The following is a 16,312-nucleotide window of genomic DNA, read 5'->3' on the forward strand; positions in this document are numbered from 1 at the left end:
AAAACCCACTGTCACTAAGCAATACTTTTTGAGGAAGCAACTCTCAAATAAGTTTAATTGAAAATGTTTTTTGGATCAATGTTGGACTGGATAGTTACAAAGTATATAAAGTAGACAGCATCAATAATGCTACCTCAAATTTACATGTTATATTTACAAATGGCTTTTAAATTACATTTTATTAATACATATTGTATAAGTAAAAACAAATGAAATGTGTTTTTTTATAACATTATATATATTAAGCAAGCTCAGGAGATATTAAATCTCATCTTCCCATTTCAAATGGCATGATTCATGAACAGCAAAAAAGAATCTAAACTGTGCCTATCATTTCAGGTAATAGAGACATTGTTGCACATGTTATGATCAGAATCATTGTTAAAGAAATCTCTGCAGAGTATGTTTAGCTATCGCATGCATCTTAACTTTTCAAGTATAAGACAAATTAGGTTATCAAAACGAACTGATGAATTTGCAGTCCTCAGGACAAATAACTACAAAAGAGTGAAAGTGAATGTGATTACCCCATTAATATTTGCCCCCAATTCAATAGCGTATATTCACTGGAACATGGTTTCCCAACAGCCCAAATAATAAGGGTCATAATCTGGCATATTTCTGAGCTCTTTGTGGTTACATGTAAAATAAATGATGCTCCTACGACTACAAATAAAATATAACAGTCAACATTCAATGAGCACTTTATTATCTATCAAATATTGTTCAAAACCATTTACTTGTATTACTTCACTTAATCCTACATTTCACAGCAGATACATGGTGAAGCAGGAATTTAATCCTAGATGCTTTGTTTTCCTCATTTTCTTCTCTGCCACATAGATTTTTAATTCAGTATTTTTGAGATATTCAAGAAAGGATAATAATTTATTTCAGAATTAAAATGGACTACAAACCCCAAGATAACATAAACGATTCTGTATTCTAAAATAAGTTCCTGGGATGCCTCCATGGCTCAGGTAAGCATCCAACTCTTGATTTTAGCTCAGGTTATGATCACCACAGTTTGTGAATTCAAGCCCTGCGTTGGGCTCTACGCAGACAGTGTGGAGCCTGCTTGGGATCCTCTCACTCTCCCTCACTCTCTTTCCCTTCCATACTCTCACAATAAATAAACAAACTTAAAAAAATAAAAATAAAATAACTTCTAATACTTTGATGTTTACCTGAGGCCTAAATTTTTTAATGGTATTCATTTTAACTAGATTGTATTTTAATTTTCCAACTTCAGCCAAAAATTATAGTTTATAGGAATTTTCACAAGAAAACATTTTTGGGTAAACCAAACTACAGTTGATCCTTGAACAACATGGGTTTGAACTTCATGGGTTCACTTACACACAGATTTTCTACAATAATGTAAATGTGTTTTCTCTTTCTTAAGATTTCAGTAACATTTTCTTTCCTCTAGCTTACCTTATTGTAAGAATACAGTATCTGACACATAGAACATATAAAATATGTGTTCATCGACTGTTTACGTTATCAGTAAGGCCTCCAGTCAAGAGGAAGTTATTAGCAGTTTAAATTTAGCAGAGTCAAAAGTTACATAACTTTATGTGCAGATTTTCAACTGCACAGAGGTCAATGCCCCTAATCTCCACATTGTTCAAGGGTGAACTGTAATTTAACCATTTTAAGGCTTCTCTTGATGTCAGAGGACATTTTAACTATTTTATTTTATTAGTATATACGGTTAAATACTTTTCTCTAGTGATTCTCAAATGAGGGTAATTTTGCTCTTCAAGGGGTTATCTCTCAACATCTGGAGACACTTTGGGTTGTCACCTCTTGAGGGAGGCGTTACCGACATTTAGCAGGTACAGGTCAGGAACACTGCTAAATATCCTACAAATTATAGGATAGCTTCCCACAATAAATAACTATCTCACTCCAAATATACATAGTGCAGAGACTAGAAATTCTTTATTTCCCTAAAATATTAAGTCCCCAAAGGGTAGTGCTTACATTATATTCTTCTGTACATCTTTATGTTGCTTAGCTCAGTATCTTGGTCAACAAGTAAAATGTACTAAAACAATATAAATTATTTTCAGCTCAAACTTCTAAAGGTTATGACTATAAACTCCAGAGAAATTCCAAAACAACTGTTCAAAATTAAGGGAAGTCTAAGTTTTGTGCTGTATTTATGAAATAGGTCTTTCTTTGAATATGTATAAAATAAACATTTAGAAACTGCACTAAAAGCAATTTTAAAAAGACAATTTAACAATACGTTAGATATTTCACATTTTAATTTTCTTAAATTACCTTTCATCAAAACTCAAATTTCTATCTCCAAATTGTTCTAGCAATGTTTTCTCAATGATTTTCTTTGGTGCCTGGTTCTGGATAAAATAGACCACTACATGATGTAAACGATAATCTGTTTCTGGTGGGGTGTCTTCTTGGGCCAATTTAACCAGTCTTGAATACTCCAACTTAATTGCCTAGAAAATGTAACAAAATGCCAATTTTGATTAATTATGGTAATTAAAATCGTTCAATATTACAGCTCTACATGTTCTTGTGTTCAGATACACTTTCTTCCTTTAAAGTATTACCAACAAGGTGGCACATGGTACATCTACAAATATTGTCCCGTATTCCACAGGTTGAAAGAATTTTCTAAAACTGACCATATACGCCCTCATCTTTTCACTGTATAAATAGTTTTTTGTTTTAATGCAGAGAACTATTAAACTGAACAATACGCCTAAGCTTACTATGCGAATACTAGTGTAAAACTGTTTGGAGTCTGGTCTATTCAAAGGCATCATAAGACTGAGATACTAGGGATCTCTTACCCTGTGCTTTCTAGTATCAGTTTCATGTGTATCTTGAATATCCCAAATTCTAGAATTGAAATACAGTTTCCTGAAATACCCATATCTGAAAGAAAATGGCTGGCTCTTATATGCATAATAATACCACTGCAATTAACTTTTAGCTAAAGAGCCCCAAAATAATGAAAAAGCAAGCCCTGAGATTGTAGTTACCACAGAATGAATTCCTTGTTGCTTCAAAAATATCTGAATTTCGGGGCGCCTGGGTGGCTCAGTCGGTTAAGCATCCGACTTCAACTCAGGTCACGATCTCGCGGTCCGCGAGTTCGAGCCCCGCATCGGGCTCTGGGCTGATGACTCAGAGCCTGGAGCCTGCTTCTGATTCTGTGTCTCCCTCTCTCCCTGCCCCTCCCCCGTTCATGCTGTGTCTCTCTCTGTCTCAAAAGTAAATAAACGTTAAAAAAAAATTAAAAAAAAATCTGAATTTTATTAGTGTAATAATTAATGAATATTATCACTATTATTACCTTAATGCTTGAGCGTCCTTTTTCTTTATAAATAGGAACATCTCAGAATTTACAACTAATTATAATGGGAAATAATAAACACTGATACATGTTTCTACACATGAGCAATCATTTGGAAAATATTTGCTCATACAGAAACAAGGGTAGGGTTATACATCAAATATTGTTGTATATAAGAAACACATATGATTAAAAATCACACTTTTAAAAATTTCACTAATATTGGACTTTTATCTAAATCCTAGCTCTATTAACTGTAAAACATTTTGGGGCCACATGTAAAATATTTTATAAAAAATCCATTCCATTAGAAAAGTTTTTTTTTAATGCATGTCTTTCTTAAGCAATTCTTGGCTATCCAGATACTACACTATATTTTACAGAAAGGGAGAAAATATAACGGACAAACATTAAATGAAATATTCTAGTCATGCATTCTTATATTTCACTAAAGGGAAGGCAATAATAAGTCTTTTCTATATATTTAGCATTATAAAAAGAATTATTATTTTATGGCTAAAATACATTGTGCTTTTTTTGGTTATATACGCTATGTTAAAGTCTTGCTGTTGTGGTTAAAAATAGCCATGAAAATATATTTTGACATGTAAGATTATTAAGGCTTACTTCACTGTATACCTAACTAGCACACAGAAGCTTCGCTTAGAACTCTAAAATCTTCCCATTTTCCCAATATGAAAAAAGGGGCACATGTTCATTTACTAACCAAACTGTACTGATTTTGAGAATAAATGTAAAACAAAACCATTAATAACTGTTCTTTCTTATCATGGTGCTCAGACAATGACTGTCACGGACTATTAAAAGTTCTTTTGAATATTCAAACATTTCAGGTCAAAATTAGTATGACCAAAATAAAAGAAATCTGTATGTTGAGTCTCTTAAAGTAATATTGTTGGTTTAGAGATAAGGAGTTATAATACTAAATGGTTATGTATATTTTTACATATGTTCAAAATAGAGGCTGTATTTTTTTCATAGAGAGCAAAGAGATTTCTATTAGTGAGGTGGAATATACATCCCCCTTTTATTTTAAGATTATGTTTATCTCTTGATGTTCTATTTAAGATTATCCCAATTTTCACAAGTAAATGCCAAAGTTACAATCTATAGATGTTGAATCCAGAAGACGTAGTAAGGTACATTTAAATTTCTACAAGTAATTTTTCAAACACATAAAACACTTTTTACCAGCACAGATTATTTTTTATAATTATCAATTATTTTTGTTTATTTATAAACTGCCTTCTAAAAAGGTTTTCTGATGTCTAAAATATACCACAATCATATTTAATTCTTCATATTTTCAACAGATGTTCAATGCCGGTATATTTAGCAGAGTTCTTCACCATATCATTATAAGTAAAGTTAACACTGCTGAGTTGTTCAATTTTATTCACACTACTGCCTCGAAATACTCCCCTAGAATTAACGTTTGTCCTTTCCATACTTTGGCTGCCTGTGCAGGCAATTAATTAGCACAGATACTGCAATGAAACCACTACACAAATACAAAGTGAAATGTTAATACTGGTCATTAGGTGATGGAACTGCTTTGTAAATAATTTTTAAAATTATCTTTCACCAGACCTTTAACATGGTCCTACTAATCAGGTCCAAAGTTACCTATTCGGTCTTATTTCCTATGACTCTTGAACAAAGACTTCTCTCAACCTAGGTTAGGCTGGTTTCCCCACAGATGCACACATGCCCTTGTTTCTTAGGTTCTCTACATGTATAATGTCCTTTCTTGTTTGTTTCCCATCTATCTACAGATGACCCTTCAATGAGACTAGTTTCTCTCTTTTGAAATCTTCAGTTCCAAAGACGAAATAATTTCTACCTAGACTTTTTCTACCTTTCTAAATCATATTATAAAATATTCTAAATGTGTAATTTTTATAAACTTTATTTTGATGTAACTATATACATACATCAGAAGATACCAAATATACAATATATTCTCGAGGCAGTAAGATCTAAGGGAAAATCAGTTAGACTAAGGTTCAAAAGCTAGGTATACCATTTATTAATTGTGACATAAAAAAAAGTCACAAAGTTCTCCAAGTCTTAATGCACTTATCTGTGAAATAAGGTTAGGTGACTTTAGAGAGAGAATACGTGTGTGTGTGTGTATAAATTATATATTTATAGACTCCTTTTAAAAAAACTGACATGTACCAAAAAATTGAAGAAAACCTACTTCAAATCCCAGGGGATTATAATCATATAGGCTATAGTATTTGACCACAATGCAATACAAATAGGAATTAAAAATAAAGACAACTCCCGGGGCACCTGGGTGGTTCAGTCGGTTGAGCATCCTGCTTCGGCTCAGGTCATGATCTCACAGTTTGTAGGTTAGAGCCCTGCCTTTGGCTCTGTGTTGACAGCTTGGAGCCTGGAGCCTGCTTCAGATTCTGTGTCTCCCCAGCTCTCTGCCCCTCCCCTGCTTGCACTGTCTCTGTCTCTGTCTCTCTCAAAAATAAATAAAACATTTAAAAAAAATTTAAAAAAAAGGACAACTCCCAAACTAAACTCTTAGGAGGTAAAAAGATAGTCTCAAATTATTCTTGGGCCAAAGGATTCAAAATTATATTAATAATTGGGATCATAAGATATCAGAAACTATTGGACATAGCCAGACTACTAGTCAAAGGAAAATTCCAACTTAACCACTATAGAAAAAACACATTTCAAGAAGCTGGGGGATGGCGGGGCTGGGGGAAGAAACTAAAGTAAGATAGAAGAAATAAAATAATGTGGCAATTAGATAAGAAATAGTCAAAAGCTTTTCTTTCCAAAAAGATGGATGAAATATCAAGGTATGGGAGAAAATTCAACACCAGATATTAAAAAGGTGACAATATCAAAAATACAAAAAAAAAGCTTTAAAATTTATTTAAAAATAATACATATAGCTGTATGCCAATAAACTACAAGTTTCTGATTAAACAGATAATCATCTAGGAAAATAGAAATGGCCAGAATTGCTTTAAAAGGTAGAAAAAGTACCAAGTTCTTGAAGAGACACAGTAAAACTGGAGAAAAACTGGAATAGTTGCCCAAGATCTGTATGCAATAATCAGGTTCACACCGTTTTAGAGATGTGATGTTACGTCATATCTTCAAGAACCAAATGATGTCTCTATCTAAAGTCCTCCGAAGCCCAAGAAAAGGGCAAAGTCTCCTTAATGATTACACAAGGCCAGAATAATATGAATATAAAGTATTAAAAAATATTTTAAAAAACTATAGATCAATTTATCTATAAACACAGATGCCAACACTCATCCATTTTTGATAAACTACACTGTGTATAAAAAGAATATACAAAAAGTGTTTACAATGGTTAAAAAAGAGGGGATGGTAAATGTTAAAATCTTTACATTCCAAGGGTTAATTACAGAAAAATCTGTTCACATCTCAAACAGATGCATTAGAATATTTCTAATTTCCAATACCAACCAGTTTAGAAGAAAGTCTCAACTATGAATTTAAGAAAATGTCTTTAATTTGTAAAGGGAAATCTATAAAAAAACCAATACTACACATCATACTTGAAAACAAAACACTAGAGACACTTCCATTAAAATCACAAAGTAGGCAAAGAAGCTTACTACCATTATTTTAGTATTGAACTATATTATGAAAAGTCTGGTCAACAAAATAAAAACAGTGATGAAATAAAAAGTATAATGAAAATTATGCCAATAATAAGATAATTACTGGGAGAGAGTATACTGAAATAATTATAAGACTCTCAAGTAAAAATTTATCAGTAAAAAACATGAAGAGTCCAATAAGGTAACTAGATACAATATAAACAAATAAAATTAATTAGCTCTCCCATTACCTATCATACCAATAAACTGATAGAAAAAGTAGGGTAAGTGATTCAATTCATAAAAACAAACATTTTTTATACATCTAGGAATAAACAAGAAAGGTATAAGACCATTACTAAAGTAAAATTAGAAAACCTTATTAAATGACATAACAGAAGACTAAAAATGAAGAGTCATACCACGTTTCTTTTTGGGAAGACTGAAAATAGTAAAAAAAAGTTATTTATCCATCTCACCCTAAATTCATCATAAACATAATGCAAGTGCAATCAAATTCTGAAAGGATTTGGGGACAGAGGTGGCAAGTGATTCTAAAATCATCCAAAAAAAGAGAGACTTGCCAAACTTTTCATTTATGAAAAAACAAAAACAACAAAGTGTTTTTCCTACAAAACATCAAAATATATTATAAATGACCCGTAATGTACATACGTGTAGTGTTCAAAAACAGAAAAATACATCAGTGGATTATTACGTATTAATACGTAATAAAGATGGTAATTCAAGTCAGTGCAAAAAAGATGCCTTAGTCAAAATGTTATGTTTTGGACTATTTGGAGGTACTTCTCGAAGAAGCCCCCTCTAGATACCAGCTCTGTTTTCCCATTGTATGTTTTTCCAAGTTAAACCACTCCCTGATCATACTGATTAAAATTCTAACTAGTGTTGGCTTCCCCACTAAAAGATAAGCTCCGGTAAGGCAGAAACTCAGTCCATCATTTTTCCAGCTACATACATTAGATTTAAGACAAAACCTTGATATAAGCAGATAATAAATACATCTTGAATATGCCCATCAACAGGATGTAAAAAACTTACAGTACTGGCATACAGTGGGATATCATGAGATCAATAAACTACAGTCAGTAACATAGCTAAAGCTCCAAACACGTTCTTAAATAAAAGCAGCCAGACGAAAAAGGAACTGTACTACAAGATTCCAAGTGTATTAAGTACACTTGCTTATGTTGTTACAAGTCCTGATAATGTCTGCTTTTGGGTAGTGGGAGAAAGTAGTGGTGATAGGAATGAGAAACAAAAGTAGCTTCTGAAGTACTATAATGTTCTAGGGCTGACTGGTAGTTACACGGACATGTCCTCTCTGTGGTAATTCACTGAGCTGCACACTCATGAGCTGTACTTTTTGGCATGTTTTATGTTGTGATAATAGATATATTCTTATATCTTTTGAGTAAACAAAGGGGTAATAACAGGCATTTCAAAAATAAAAAGAACTGATAAAATTATGTCAACGAGGAACAACTGTTATGAAGCCATAAAATAACTTAAAAGAAAAAAGTTTCATTAATACAGAAGTGTTAGTACTTCATTAAAATCTTTAGGACACTGAAATAGATACAGGCCAAAAAAAAAAAAAAAAAAAAAAGGCAAAAAAATTTTAATGTCTTTCAAAGTAAATGAAAAAAAAGTATATAAATCCTTTGATTATAATTATGATATGACCCACCCACTGCACCCACTGTACACATACACATACAAGCAACAAGTACTGTGTGAATATTTTCCTTCTGGCTTTCATATTTGCTCATCATAGCAGTCTTGTACTGCCTTTCTCTGAATTTCATTTTTACATGACAAAAATGCCTCTCTTTAAACCACTATATTCGGGGATTTTCTATTAACAGTGGAAACTAATCATAACAAAGTCCATTTGGGAAAAGAACCCAGGTAAGCATCTTTCCTCATTTTATTCTTCCAGGTCTGCCTGCCTATTAACTCTTATATTATGTGTTTATAGGGGGGCAGACTCCCATGGGGAAGGATCTGTGGTTGATACAGTAACCATGACTGACTGAGCTGGTTACTCTTCTTAATTAAGAGATTAAACCTTAACAAGTTCAATTACCCAGATAGAAGTTTTATTCACCAAATTATCTTTTTATCAGTAAAAAACATTTCATCATATGGTTTTACCACTAGCAAATATACGTAACATTTAAAATTGATCTAATCACAATACATAAATAAGTCCTTATATAGAACAAGGCACAGAGTTGAAAAACTTCTCATGGCCAAAAAGCTAATATAAAATAAACCCAATAAAGATTTTTTTTTGGTAATGTGACAGAATATATATAGATATATAGACATATAGATATAGATATAGATATAGAGACATATACACCTTTTTCCTCATTTTTCCTCATTGATAATAAACTAAGCATTAAAAAAAATAAGATTTAAAAATATACTACATCTAATTTAGGGGAAAAGACAGAAGCAGTGATCATATGTTAGTGCTGTGCTACATACACATTTTGTGAATTAATACTGAATGTTGACAATGATTAGAATCAACTGCCAAGAAAACAGAACATTTTAACAGGCCAATCACTGTGGAAGGAACCAAAAAAATTATCAAAAAATCTACTACCAAAAAAAGGGGCTAGGCTCATATGTTTTTCAAGTTCTAACTTACTCTTATGGAACAATTACTATGTAAACTACACCAGAGTACAAAAAAAAATAGAAATTAAAACATAAGCATAAAATCAAACGAGATGAAGCTAGTACAAAAAAGAAAAATATAATAAAAAATTTTAATAGAGAATGTAGAAAGCCCAAATAAAATGTTACAGAGTTAACTATAAATAGTGTGTACATCTGAATTCATAAAATAAAAATTTATTAAGAAAAATGCTTTAAGAAACTATTGCAGAAAACTCATACTTTGAGTGAAAGAAGGCTTTTTATATAGCAACGAAACTGCAGAATCCAGAAAGAAGCAGAAAGATTTGAAAGCAGTGTTTTTAAAACTTCTTTATGAAAAATGGTACCATAAACTAAAGGTACCATAAACTAGCTTACACAGAAATGGAAGGCTGGGAAACAACATGACTTATGTCCATAAAAAGGGTAATATATAATAAGTGAAAGTATATATATATATATATATATATATATATATATATATATATATATAATGGAATATCAAATGTAGATAGTAAAGGGGCGCCTGGGTGGCTCAGTCGGTTGAGCGTCCGACTTCGGCCCAGGTCATGATCTCACGTCCGTGAGTTCAAGCCCCACGTCGGACTCTGTGCTGACAGCTTGGAGCCTGGAGCCTGTTTCAGATTCTGTGTCTCCCTCTCTCTCTGACCCTCCTGCATTCATGCTCTGTTTCTCTCTGTCTCAAAAATAAATAAACGTTAAAAAAAAAAATTAAAAAAAAAATGTAGATTGTAAAGATAATATGGTAGATATATTGTCTTCACTTTAATACTCACTATAAAAAAAAGAATGACCACAATATATTTGAGTTATATGAATTACAAAATAATGTTAATAGTAAAATTTAAAAATGAAAAGAAATTTCCCTATACATGCAAGTTTCTATAAACAAAAGGGAAAAAAAACAGAAAGGTTACACAGTGATAACAGTGGCTACACAGGGCAGTGGCAGAGACTGCCATTATTCGTTTTATTTTAGACACGTGTATATTACTGAATAGACTGCATTGTGTACATATTACTTTTGTTATTTACATGACAAATTTTCTAAAATTATATACTACCAGCTAGAATTTTCAAAAACCTAATCATTTTACCTATACCAAAAATACACATTATCAACTGATTAATGTTTACATAAGATTACACACACACATATATATCCCTTAATTACAGATAGATGAAAATAAATATACTTAGATATAAACTTGAGAGATTTACTGCTGCCTCAAAATTAGAAGGTAAACCAAAAAAGAGAAGTATATGGAATATAGAAAATACATAAATGACAAGATGTAAAGGGCATCCCCAGGGTAATGGTGAATAAAGATCCCAAGATATCAGTTACATACTGGGGGAAAAGGAAAATCAATGCAGTCACTAAAGCAGTTTACAAAGCTCTGGAATAGACTTCTAAAACAGACTTCTTCTATTAAGTCTATTATTCTATAAGTCTATTCCAGAAGAAGTCTATTCCAGAATAAACTGAAGCTCCTGAGAAGTTAAAACTGACAACAGAATACAAAGAGATTTAAACAACTGGTGGAGAGTTTAAAGTACATCAGTAACACATATGGAAAACCAAGCAAAACAAAAACTAAAACAACTCCAAAGAAAATGAAAGCTGAAGGGAAACAAAAAAAGTAAAAGTAATAATGTTTATGGCTTAGTTCAATCCTGAGTAGCATACACAGAAATAATAGAAACTGAGAATTCTGATTTAATCAAAATGACGAAATTTTACATGCACACGCGCGCGTGTCTGTGTGTGTGAGGAGAGCACATTGTTCATATCCTATAAATAAGAAATTCAACAGGAAACGTGTAAACTAAGAATCACAGAAATACAAGCATGTATGTTTTCTTAAAGACGTGGAATTCATGCCAAAAGTAGTAGATAAAATAACTGGAAGCTGTTACCATGGTGGGAGTAACGGTGCAGTGTGACTGCTGTTTGTAGTGTATATAATTAGCTGGCTCTTTAAAATATGTGCAGGTATTAAACTAAAAGCAGTGAGATTTACAATTCAACATAAAGATACCTACCCAACTTGACCAAAAAATGACAATGTTACTGTAAATGACAGATAGTTTTCCCATGAGAAATAGATAAAAACTCTAGAAGACATACATTCAGTGCATTTTAAGCAAAGAAAATACGGACTACCTGAAAATAGAGGTGAATTTTTAAACATAAAGTTTTGATTTTTTTTTTTTTTCAATAGCAGCAGTTTTCAACCTTTCTTATAGATCTTAATAGAGTGATCAACTCACCCTGGGACCAGTCTGTGGTTTAGCACTTAAAATCCTATATTCCAGAAATCTCCTTAGCCCTGGGTACACCAAGATGGCTGGTCACTCTAATCCTAACAAGCTCAAAAGTGTTTATTGATATAAAGCTACTATGCACAAGGCCTTTTTTTTGTACAATAGAATGAAAGAAATAGTGAAAATAAGCAACTTTTTGGAGACTGAGTTGGATGAGGGAAGAGTATAGAAAATTAAGGAAAAATTTTAGATTTTTAAGGTCAAATAAGGGAGCATACAGGTTCTTGTAGCAAACTGCTGTTACTTTTAGAAAAAAAACACAAAAAAGGGCAAAAAGTGAAAAAAACTTGAAATTTTTGGTAAATCAAAATGGCAAAACATACAGTGTTTTCATCTTTCAAAAAAATAAAACCAATAATACTGTAATCAAAACACCATAAAGATCTGATATTAGAGGGAAAAAAAGATGTGGTCACAGAATAATGCAACTGCTTGATGGACTCACATGTCTTGAAATGACAAGGACATCAAAAATTAAAGCTGAAGAAAACATAAGTGAATAAGAAACAAAAATAAATGAACAAATAATTTTTAAAACAACCAAATGAAGAAAGCAGTTTAATATCAAATGATAGTGAAATTTAGAAAAAAAATATTAGAATACTGACTAATAGGATTATGATAGGGAGAAGAGGATAAAATAGGCAGAGGGGGATGGTTAGAACCTGAGGAAAACACCTATTTTGGAACAATGCTGGGAGCTTCTGACCACAGGGAACCCTCTCGGGCTTATGTAAGGTTCCTCTTAAGAATGTAACAGATACCACCTACTCCCCCTCAGGTTTCCCTCAGGAATTTGACACTCAAAATACCGAACTAAAAAAAGTAAACCATTCAACTTATGTTCTACGAGAGACAGTAGGCCCACAGTCTGACGCCTCACACAGTGGAGTCGAGCCAATCAGGAATGGACAACCCAGCACCTAGAGTTATCAAGCCAGTAAGGGTACAGCCTGAGAAGGAACAGAAGGACCAAAACCTTAAAAAACAAAGACGCTTGCCTACATACAGTCCTGGGTATTGACCTTCGAATGCCTCCTCTCTGTAAAGAGAGCTTTCCTACTATTGTTACTTCGTTACACTCTAATAAACTTTGCCTGCTGCTCATTTTATTTTTCATCTCTTCATTCTTTGAAGCCGGGAGACAACAAAACCCAGGTAATGAGGTAAATAACCCTGCAAGAGTATTACAAATGAGAAGAAAATAAACAATACCGGAATCAGTTACTCAGTTCCTGTTTTTGCTTAATTCCTTTTATTCCCTTAGAATAAAAACACAATTGAAATTTCTGCTAATAAACCAGAGGTGCACTATTAGGGTAACCCAAGTAAAATGCCTTTTTTGTTGTTGTTAAATTATCTGGGTTACCAAAAACAAACAAACAGAAAGAATCAGTCCTAGATTCATGTATAAAAGAAACCCTCAGATCATCAGGTAGCCATGGCTAAGGCAGGAAAAGAGACACTATATAGGAAATCAAATTTAATTCAAGAAAATAAAATAGTTTAAGAATTAAAAAATAAATAAAAAAAATTAAATGAAAATGTTAATTGTACCTTAAAGAACCCTGCTTCAGGGCCACACCTGTCATATACATTCCTGGATTTACCTATCGCCATGATAATACCTTGCATGTTCGGTGTCATCATGATCTGCCACAAGGAATTTAAAGTAAGAGTTTTTGAATGGTTAACATAAAAGTAAAAAATAAAAACAAATTTCTTTACATGCAAGTTAAAAGTCCTTTGTTTTTTTACTATTTATAAATCAACCACTGCATATTTTATAGCAAATATGATCCAGTATGCACGTTAAGTATCTTTCAAAAGCATCCATACAGGGCCACAGCTAGCTCCACAGGGTGCCTTTGTGCAAACTGCACAGAGGCACCCTCTCTGAACTGAAGAATTTTAAAAAGGCACCTCCTCTTGACAAATTTAAAAAATGTGCTGCTCTCTGAGAACCACTTAGAACAAGCAACAGTTTTTATTTTAAAAAGTGCCTCTTCTTTAAGGTTTGAGGAGCTCAGCATGAGCTCAATTTCACTTCCACTTCTGCCTTTGGGCTGGGCACCCCTGCATAATTCTACAACCTAAATGTCTATAAGCTGCAGCCCTGTATCCACATGACTTTAAGTTCCGAGGTACATGCACTGTTAAACTGTCACTCCAATCAATTACAAAAACAAAACACAATGCATCTCTGCCAACAGCATAAGCATTTGCACAAAACATAGTGTTAAATGATTAATCACAATTCTACTTTTTTAAAATACCAGAAGGCTCACCCTAAAATAAGCACTCAGGTACTCGATCAATAAATTAACATTTGTATTAAAAACATGCCAGTTTCCATAACTTTCAAGCACCAACATGGTAATAAAATGGTTAACTGGAACAGTGTACTGCTATTAACTGGTAAATACTTAAGTGTTTCTTTGTTTTTATAATTGTTTATCATTCTTAGCTGTTTACATTTTAAAATACCTGCAAAATGAAACAACTCAAGGAACTAGGAAGCTATTGTATTAGCGCAATCAAGAGATTGCATCCGTAACCTTTGATTCATATAATGGTTTGATTATACACTCAGAGTCACAATATATCTAACATCTGCTTCAGAAAATCCTTCTGACCAGTTCCTATCTCACAAACCAGATTCTCATTTTCCTCATGGCCCATGGTCTCTTACACTGGCACAGAAATATTAATGTCTTTGTGACACCTCTGATTTTGGTGATTAATTCCTATTTAACAGCTTAATTGTAACTTTGGAGTAAGTTGAAAAAGTTACTTGGAAAAAACTATTTAATATATATTAAATTCTCATCCATGCCAGTAAAAGCTAATAAATGATAGAATTCAAGGTCTTCCCTGTGTTACTATTCAGAAACAACTTCACTGGCCCTTCTCTCAAATATAAAAAAAAAGATCGAATGTAAGAGGTTTAAGAAAAAAGTGAAAAGCTGGGGGGATCTGATAGGATAAGGACAATAGCACATTTTCATCTGGAGTCTCAAGAACCATATTACAGAAAGCAAAACTGCCTCTTTATAATTTGGGAAACTAAGTAGATGAGAAAGAACTAAGAGTGAAGAGATAAAATGGAGTTGCCACAGTGTATAAAGCACTGGTAAGCATTGAGAAATGATGAATCACTCACTTCACATTCATATGGAGGTTGCAGAAACAAAAATATCCACTATCTATTTTCAATCATGCTGTAGGATCTTTAGGCAGGAAATGGTGGGTAAAGTATTATAATACATAATTCAAGTGAAATAGGAAAAACTTATTTTTTAAATATTCAAATTTTTGCTATTCAGTGAAACAAACCTTATTGATAGCTATCACTCTGAGAATAAACTGATCATATATGTCTACATAAAGAATTAACTCTGGAAACATAAAATTATCCTTTTGACAAATTCTGTAAGCTTTCTACTTAAACTTTCATTTGAAATTCAAAGTTGTTAGCAGTTGGTAAGGTAATTTCAGATCACGGGTGGGTAAGCTGTATGTTATGCAGCAATAGACATAAAGGTGAAGGTGCATGCATGCCCCAAGTATGTGTATTAAATAGCTAAACGTAAGTAAGAACAGTGCAGACATCCATAACAAAGGTACCTCGTCATCATAACCCCCCTCCTTTGACTCAATCATGAATTTCCCTACATGAGGAATCGCCACCTCTACAATTTGCTGGTTAGAAGGTGGTTGGCTTGTGGTATTTTCAGGTTTCTGCAGAAAAAAATTATTAGTATGAACATTAGAAAAGAGAACAATGGAAGTAACAAGTGTTAAAGGGCAGAGATTCACGAATCTTTTAAAAACACCTGCATTTGCTTAGTATGAAATGACCACCTAACACCAACATTAAAAGTGAATGCATTAATCAAGTAATAATACAAGATCTATAGCTTTCCTTTTACATCTCAACCACTAAATTTTTTTTTTCCACAAAGCATTTCTACAAGGATACCAAATCCTTAAAAATAACAAATACTAGAGTTGTAGTTCCTACTGTTATCTATAAGTTATAGCTGAAGCTTTTGTTTTTTTAAATTCTAATAATTCCATAAATCCTTTACTGATAACTTCATCAAAATAAGACATTACCTCCTCTGAACCCAGAGAATTTATAGGTTTTCTTTCTTACGGCTCTACCTTTCTAATAAGTAAGTGTATATCCAATTAATATCCATACTCTACTGGGTTTAACTCACTCTGTAAAGTCTATGAGAGACTTGTACGATATATTTATATAGAAGAGTCTAAGGAATTCTAAGAGTCTAAGAGTCTAAGTACA

The 16,312-nt window shown here is 32.6% G+C and overlaps 1 protein-coding gene across 11 annotated transcripts in view; it reads right to left on the bottom strand.

The window, feature by feature from the left end:
* USP25 (ubiquitin specific peptidase 25) overlaps positions 1–16,312 on the bottom strand; it is a 151,057-nt gene that overhangs the window by 14,514 nt on the left and 120,231 nt on the right. For 8 of the 11 annotated variants that reach the window (XM_078452874.2, XM_078452876.2, XM_060640291.3 and 5 more), the window contains 3 exons: positions 15,631–15,744; positions 13,561–13,656; positions 2,293–2,471 (listed from right to left, as the gene is read on the bottom strand). In XM_078452874.2, coding sequence (XP_078309000.2) covers positions 2,293–2,471; positions 13,561–13,656; positions 15,631–15,744 — 389 coding nt within the window. The remainder of the gene's footprint in view (positions 1–2,292; positions 2,472–13,560; positions 13,657–15,630; positions 15,745–16,312) is intronic. The other 3 variants (XM_060640294.3, XM_060640293.3, XM_078452875.2) reach the window with 1 other exon arrangement.

The sequence above is a fragment of the Panthera onca genome, chromosome C2, assembly GCF_046562875.1.
Source record: "Panthera onca isolate mPanOnc1 chromosome C2, mPanOnc1 haplotype 2, whole genome shotgun sequence".
In the NCBI taxonomy this organism is placed as follows: domain Eukaryota; kingdom Metazoa; phylum Chordata; class Mammalia; order Carnivora; family Felidae; genus Panthera; species Panthera onca.